The sequence below is a fragment of the Glycine soja genome, chromosome 12, assembly GCF_004193775.1.
Source record: "Glycine soja cultivar W05 chromosome 12, ASM419377v2, whole genome shotgun sequence".
NCBI classification, from domain to species: domain Eukaryota; kingdom Viridiplantae; phylum Streptophyta; class Magnoliopsida; order Fabales; family Fabaceae; genus Glycine; species Glycine soja.
The window spans coordinates 15,966,825-15,975,176 of NC_041013.1; the positions used below are offsets into that span (position 1 = coordinate 15,966,825).

General features: G+C 33.3%; 1 protein-coding gene across 2 annotated transcripts; it reads left to right on the plus strand.

The window, feature by feature from the left end:
* The first annotated feature begins 825 nt into the window (after nt 1-825).
* Nucleotides 826-8,126, plus strand: LOC114379925 (autophagy-related protein 18f-like). Of its 2 annotated transcripts, none has more exons than XM_028338749.1 (8): nt 826-1,875; nt 4,163-4,615; nt 4,693-5,124; nt 5,525-5,758; nt 5,872-6,702; nt 6,801-6,970; nt 7,212-7,559; nt 7,733-8,126. In XM_028338749.1, the coding sequence occupies exons 1-7, from the start codon at nt 1,639-1,641 to the stop codon at nt 7,555-7,557; spliced, it is 2,703 nt and encodes a 900-aa protein (XP_028194550.1). In that variant the 5' UTR covers nt 826-1,638; the 3' UTR covers nt 7,558-7,559; nt 7,733-8,126. The 2 variants fall into 2 exon arrangements, with proteins under 2 accessions (XP_028194550.1, XP_028194551.1); XM_028338750.1 differs by having other exon boundaries at nt 1,776-1,885.
* The last annotated feature ends 226 nt before the right edge of the window (nt 8,127-8,352 follow it).

Genomic DNA, 8,352 nt, shown 5'->3' on the forward strand with positions numbered 1-8,352 from the left:
ATTCAAATTCTTGATAACCATAACTAATAAGGTCCAAAACACGAATAAAATATAAATATATTAGATTTGAAATAAATTGTTGAAATTAAAAAGCATATGAAATTGAAAAAATTTAGAGTGTATTTGACTTGTATTTTTATTTTTTATTTTCATGTTTTAAAAATTATTTTTATTTTTAAAAGATTAGAAGTATAAAAATATGTTTGATTTGACTTATTGTTTTATGTTTTCAAGAAATAAAAATATTAAAAAATTTATGATATATTAACTTCTTGTCTTTTTGTATTTTTAAATTTGTTTAAAATTATATTTTTTATCACGCGTTTTCATTTTACTCAAGGTTCCGATCATGTTTTCATTTTCACCAAAAACAAAAAATGGTGATGAAGATATGTATGGTTGAATTTTTGAAAACATTTTTTGTAAAAATAAAAATAAGAACAACCCAAAAATAAAAATAATAAAATCTCATTTATATTTTCGGTTAAAACAGGATTCTCAATTAAGTTAAAATGAAAATACTATAATTTTTAACAAAATTAAAGAAAGAAACACTATACCAATTTCCATAAGTTTTGAATGAAAATGTTTTCATTCAAAATTCCAATCAAATTTCATTTCAGATAAAATATTTTCAAAAATTTAATTAAACACATTTTCATAAATTATTTTAAGTGAAAATAAAAATAATAAACAATGAAACCAAACACTCTTTTTAACATTTTAATTTTGGAAAGAATGAAAAGGAAGGGATACACGTAACCACCTGAACGGAGGGCTCTTTATACATTTTTTTTTTCATTTTCTTTCTGAATTTTCTTTTTTTTGTTATCCTGTTTTTCTCTCTCTACCTTTTTTTTTGTTTTCTTTTCTCTCTCTCCTCTGACTACTCCCTGTTTTCCGGCGTTTTTCCGGCGGGTCCCCTTTCCAAAACCTTAAACTTCCCATTCCCAAATTCCCTCCCACCGTTCATATCTTAAATCATCAACTTCGCAACAATACGTAAATATCGATACATATCTATTTTTTTTTCTTACAAAAATTATACGTTTGAATTTCATATTATTTTGCCACAAATTGTATTATTATTATTACTACTACTACTATTATTATTATTATTATTATTATTATTATTATTATTATTATTAGGGATTAGGGATACTAATCATCGTTTCAAATTTCTATCTTAATTAACCCGTGAATTTTTGTTTTTAAATATTTTCGTGGGTTTCAACTTTCAATCAAAGTTTGAAAAAAAGGAAACAAATTTGAAACTTGTTATTTGTTTTTGAATTTTTAAATTTCTTTGTCTTGCCCAAACCGTTTCCCTCGTTGTGGTTATGTTTTCTCGGTGTTTTTGTTGAGGGAAAAACGCGAAGAAGGGGAAAACTTTTGGAGGCAAGTTTTGTTTTAGGGTAGTTGTGATTCGGATGGTTTTTGTGAGGTTATACATGGGATTTTTGCTGGAAAAAAATAGTGACTTTTGCTGTTTTTTTTTTTGAAATTTGTTTTGGTTTGTTTCTTGATGGGGGAAGAAGAGGGTGATGATTAATTTAAGGGTGAATTTGAAGAATCAGTGGTGACCCTTTTGATTTTGTGGTAGTGGGTAGCTGTTATTTTCATCTTTTGGTTTTTGGGATGAGTAAGAATGATGGCCAGAAACCACAGCATCTTCTTCTTGGAGGTGTTGCAGCTGCTGCTGCTGGCAGTGGTAGCGGTGGCAGAACCAACAACAATGGATTTATTCCCTCCTTTCGTACTCTCTCTGGTTACCTGAAGATTGTTTCATCTGGTGCTTCTACTGTTGCTCGGTCTGCGGCTTCCTCTTTTGCATCGTCGATTTTGGATAAGGGTGATGCTGCTGACTGTGATCGGGTATGCATGAGTGAGTTCTAATGGGTTGAACTGGAAAATAGTTACTTGCTTGCTCATCATAATGATCTAGTTTGTGAATTGCAGCTTCTTTGCTCGCAACAATTACTTGTGATACCTGTCGATTGTTGATATTATGTAATTAGATAGATTAATTATTTACTTTTATTGCTGGGGTGAATGCTGATTCTATGTTTTCCAATTAGTTTAGATTAATTATTTGCTTTTATTGAGCATCCATTTGTTAAGAAGGGATAAGCATTTTTGTCAGATATTAGTATGTATCAATATTATGGGCTAAATATTGGTTGAGAGATTTCGTTCTTTTTTTTTTTTGCTTTTTGATCTGTTTGAAAGATATTTTTTGCCAATTGTACGGCTAACCCATTTATGGGATCCATGGTCACTATTAAATAGGCTTTTGAGAAAGTTGAATATCAACCACAGTTAACCAAATTTATTGCACCTTGTAATGAATTATATTGCTATTAATTTTTGTTGAATTTATTGCCTGAGTGCAAAATTGGTTTTGCTCCTAAATGTGAGCTTGTCTAGAAGCTAAAAATTATATATTTTGCTTGAGGATGAAAATTAGATGCTTTGTTTTGGTACATAATTAGTTTTAAGATAAAAGATTAGAAGTTTCAAAATATAATTCAATTCACTTCAAACTCACATTTAACCAATATCAATTTTGCAAAATCAAGATAATCTACACTCATCCAAACACCCTATAAGTAATCAAGGAAGTAAAATTATGGAAAATGAGTTATTTTCTTTCTCTGCTTTAGTGGCTAATGTAGAGGGCAGGCTTCGTGCCTTGGGCTCAATTGTAAGATTGCTGCTTTGTGAGTTCATGGGTTCAAATCCTTTAGACAGTATTTCTGCTTGCGGAGTTAAGGCTTTGTATATCCAGCCTTCTTATATCCCACTAGGATAGAGCATCATGAATTAGTTTGCCCTTGTTTTTAGTGGCTAATATCTTTCTGGTTGCACAGTTTTAGAGCTCGTATATTATACATTTATTAAGAATTCGTATGCACTATGATTACTAAGGAGCTTTGAACCTATGATTTTGATGGGTATATTTAGTTTATTTGATATTTAAAGTTGAACGTTACTGGAGCCATAATGATTGGAAGGCTACTCATGTTCATTGATACACTAAGCTTTAACTTAGGAGTCATTTATCATTTCCTCTCTAATGCTAGGTTTTTGGTTTACCTTTTCTCTTCATTGCAGAATATAAGGTTTTTGGTGATAGGTTGATAGAAATTCAAATGTTTTTTCCTACTATTTTGTTAGACTGGATGGATTTTGTTCCTTTTTAACAGTAATGGAGTAATGGACATCCATTTGTGACAGTGAAACAATTTTTTTTCTCTGTTTTTTTTTGCAGATTATACAGTATATGTATAATATAGAAAATAGGTTTAGACAGTTATTGATTTACTGGAGTTAATTAGGTTTTATGAATTTGCTTATGAGAGAGTGGGTTATTTGTTGGAAAGAGGCATCCAATGGGTAAATATTTAATTGTTTTGTTTTCTATAATTGAAGAAATTCTTTAAGACAAAAAAAAATTACTATGAAATTGGAGGATGAGGAATCCTCCTTAATGGAAAAATGAACAAGTAAGGAGGAAAAGAACATCAAATACTGGACAAAGAAACCTGGGAGCTGTTGTGCCAAAGAAACTTCATTACAGATATGAGACCTGTGCTCCAGCAAAGCTGAATATTATGGCATTGCTGTAAGACTTTAGCTTCTTTGTGTTGTGCATCAACCATCAAATATTGGACATATTGTTGTGACTCAACAACTTTTACTGTGTTGTTGGGCATGTGATGTCCCTGAACATGCATCAGATGCACACATGAATTGATTGAATTCTTAATGTAACAGTTTCTGTTGTCAGAACAAAGCTGGACTTTTTGGTAGTATTTATATGATGAATATAATGTTCCTATGCAATTGATTATTTAACCAAATATCCTTATCGGTTTGGAACTATTGGGCCTTTTGGTTTTTAGCTTTAGTATAAATGATAGTGCTTATTCTCATATTTCATATTTAGTTCCTTGTGTTAAATGAATGTTGGTTTAGGATGTATGCATGTTATTTATTATTTTTGTTTTTCCCTTTCATGCTTCTAGATCTAATTTTGTTTTTGCGTCTTTACTTAATGAATATTGAAAAATTGATACTCTTTTTTTATCTTTCTATTACATTTTTCAATTTGGTGTTAGGACAGAGGTGACACTTTTTAATTACTTCCTAATTTGTATAGGTTATTTGGGCTGGGTTTGACACATTAGAGGGCCAGGGAGAAGTCATGCGGCAAATACTTCTTCTAGGCTATTGGTCCGGTTTCCAGGTTTGGGATGTTAATGATTCAAATAATGTCCGTGACCTAGTTTCCCGACAGGATGGTCCTGTTTCTTTTATGCAAATGGTACCAACTCCAATTGTATCAAAGAGACCAGAGGATAAGTATGCAGGCAAGCATCCATTGTTGGTAATTTGTATGGATGGTGGAGGCAAAACACAAGATGGGTTGGGTGCCACTTGCAAAGGGGGCACTTTAAACCATCATGACCAAGTGAATGGGAACTATCTGCCAACTACTGTTCAATTTTATTCTATGAGGTCCCAATCATATGTTCATGTACTAAAGTTTAGATCAGTTGTTTACTCTGTAAGATGTAGTTCTCGAATAGTAGCCGTTTCTCAAGCCACTCAGGTATACTTTCTAACATCTATATTAAGTTCCTCTAAATTTGTTTTCCTATAATGTTTAATGCTATCATTATTTTGTAGATACACTGTTTTTCTGCCACAACTTTAGAAAGAGAGTATACTTTACTTACCAATCCTATAGTCACACCTTGTTTTGGTTCTGGAGGCATTGGCTTTGGACCGCTTGCAGTTGGTCCTAGATGGCTGGCCTATAGTGGAAGCCCAGATGCAACAGCCACTTCTGGGCGTGTCCGCCCACAGCATTTGACACCTTCTGCAAGCTTTCCTGGTATTTCTTCAAATGCGAGCTTGGTCGCTCACTATGCCAAAGAGTCTAGCAAGCATCTTGCTGCTGGGATTGTGACACTTGGAGATATGGGGTATAAAAAACTTTCCAGATACTGTTCGGAACTTCGCCCAGATAGCAGCAGTTCTATACAATTGGTAAATTCTAGCCCAAAAGGAAATGGAATCGTTAATGGCCATTCAACAGATGCAGATAACATTGGGATGGTAAATACTGCTCTTCATAATTTTGCATTCGCATGTTATTGGAATCTACGTATCGTGCTTGATTATCTTCAACACCGAATAGATAAGATAGCTAGCATCTTCCCTATCTTAGGTTGTAAACATCTGGTCTGAGGTAGTTCTTAACATTATGTTGTTCCTGAAATTTTGGTCACTGTCTTTCCTCATTATTGGCTCAAATTTAGTTTCAAACTTGGTTATGTCTTTATCGAACTAACTGTCTATTACAATTTTGCAATAAGAGTTTTTGCATTGTGTTTATCTCAGGTTGGATTCATCTTGCTGTATGTTTTGGTTTAGGTTATCCTTCTACAATATGGTAATTGATGCTACTACAGTTAATATTTTAATTTTACTAGCGTAACTTATTGTTTGCTTTCAGGTCATTGTCCGAGATATAGTCAGTAAAAATGTCGTTTCCCAATTCCGGGCCCACAAGAGTCCTATTTCAGCTTTATGCTTTGATCCTAGTGGCACCATATTGGTGACTGCTTCTGTTCAGGGGCACAATATTAATGTTTTTAAGATAATCCCTGGATATGAGAGAGTGTCAGCATCTGATGCTGGCCCTTCTTATGTTCATCTCTACAGGCTGCAACGTGGCTTGACAAATGCAGTGAGTTCATCTTCTTGTCCATTCTTCCTTTGGATTAACACATGATAATTTTCCTTTTCAAAATGCATCCACAATTAATTGAGACCTTTTTTAAATCTGTTTTGACAATTAAGGTTATTCAAGATATCAGTTTTAGTGCTGATAGCAGGTGGATTATGATTAGTTCCTCAAGGGGCACTAGCCATCTATTTGCTATAAACCCTCAAGGGGGACCTGTAAATATTCTGTCATGTGACAATAGTTTAACAGAAAAAAATGGTGGATTGGATGTCATGAATAATCAAGCAGTTTGTTGGCCTCATAGTTCAGCCTTAGAAATTTGTAAACCACAGAGCCTCTGTACTGCTGGTCCTCCTATCACACTTTCTGTCGTAAGCAGAATTAGGAATGGATCTAATGGCTGGAGAAGCACGGTAACTGGTGCTGCTGCAGCTGCAACAAATAGGATGAGTTCCCTTTCTGGGGCTATTGCTTCATCTTTCCGTAACTTTGAAGGCAACAGTACCTTGTATGTTAATGGGAACTATTCCAAGGAAAAGCGTCATCTGTTGGTATTTTCACCCACCGGTTCTATGATACAATATGCTCTGCAGACAATTAACAGTCAAGATTCAGGTGTTGTTTCTGGAGTAACACCTGCGTATGAATCTGCCCCAGCGACTGATGTAAGAGTAGTTGTTGAGCCTATCAAGAAATGGAATATAAGTCAGAGACAAAGTTGGAGAGAGGGAGAAGATAATATTGACATATATGGAGAGAATGTAGTTTCAGACAGCAATAAATTATATTCAGAGGAAGTGAAGAAGGATAATATCATTAGCCCTAAAATGAAGAATGTAGCTGTGAAATGGAATTCCTGTTCTGAGAAAGAGCATCAGTTATATATTTCAGAAGCTGAACTGCAAATGCATCAAGCTAAGACACCATTGTGGGGAAAAACTGGGGTATGTTATCTCAAAACTGGAAAATGCATTTTTTTAATGTTTTTTTTAACAATGCTTGATAGTTTGGCATTTAAATATATGATTTTGTTGCCAACCAGATATATTTTCATTCAGTGGGTAAAGAGGCTATTCTGATGATGGATGAAGAAGCTGCTTCTGGAGGGGAATTTGAGATTGACAAGATTCCAACTCGTGTAATACAAGCTAGGTCAAAAGACTTGGTTCCAATTTTTGATTATATTCAGACCTCAAAATTTCAACAAATAAGGTTTGCTTTGATAGCCAACTAATTAATTTACTAATTAGCTATTAGGTAGGTCAAAAGATTTAGGCTTTCAATATTTTGCTATTAATTTTTTGTCATAATGACAGTGCCAAAATTGATTATTTTCATCTTGGTTGTTGAAGAATGTTTTTAGCTTCCAGCCTGCCTTTAACTCTTGCATGTACTCTTTGCATGCAAGGAGACAGTTTATTTATGTGAATGAAAAACTATGGTTTTCATGCAGGACTCCTGCTGTGGGTAACGTGTTATATGAACAGCTTCTGCGTCAAAGTTCCTTTGAAAATGGAAGGATTTCAACCAGGGGTTTTTTGAGTTCTCCTGATTGCATACCTAATTCCGAATTTAAAAGTATGATTGAAGGAAGTGAGTGGGGTGATAGTTTGCTTTCAGCAAAAACAAAGGCTTTCGTAAATAAAAACAACACCCTTAAACCAAATACTTGGCCAGAGATTGCAAATAATAGAAGAGAGAACTTAAACATGAATGCTCATCAAATCTTTGTAAATAGTGACAGAAAAGGCCTGAAACTGGAGAATCACTGCAAAGAAAAAGGAGATGAATTTGATTGAAGGTAATAGTGATATTTTAATTTCTGATATAGATAGTCAAATGGTTAGTTTCTGGAGATAACTAAATTGATGTACAAATGTCTTAACTATGTCAGATTACTGAACAATAATGTGGTTGTTTATATATACATTGAGCTATGGTTGCAAATAATTGAATGTAATTTTCTTTTAACAGGTATGAAAAATTCATCATTTTGCATTGGAGGCTTGGTTAACTTTGATTATTCTGGTTGAAGAGATAGAGAAGTTTGAGTTGTAAGTGCTTGACTGCTATGCCAAAATGTGGATATTATGTTGGGATTCTTCAGTTGACCTTGTAAATAACAGACAAATGCATATCATGAAATAATTAGTTGTAACGGATTTAGTTCTTCTAAAGTGAAAAGATTTAGAAAAGATGTGTAAAGCGAGAAAGTAAGGATTCATCGTTATTCTAATCATTTTACGCATTTACTCACGATTCAAATTCAGCTGTATAGTGTAAAAATAATAGAACCACATTGTATATTACACCACTTGAAAAGTGATATCTATATAAAATGATAACAAGGAATTTCATTGCAAAGGAATAAACATTCTAAATTTCTTCTTCATTGGTGTTTGATTATGTCAGAACATTTGTTATGTTTGATACATAAAATAGGCATGAAATAAAAGTTGTGGCCAACTGTTAACTGGGGACGATATTTAAAAAAAAAGAAGCAATTTCCTCTCGAAATTTCCATTCTGTGCAAGGAATGGTATCTAATATGAGAAATTAAAATTATGGAATGAAATTATTGTTAAGTCTTTTTA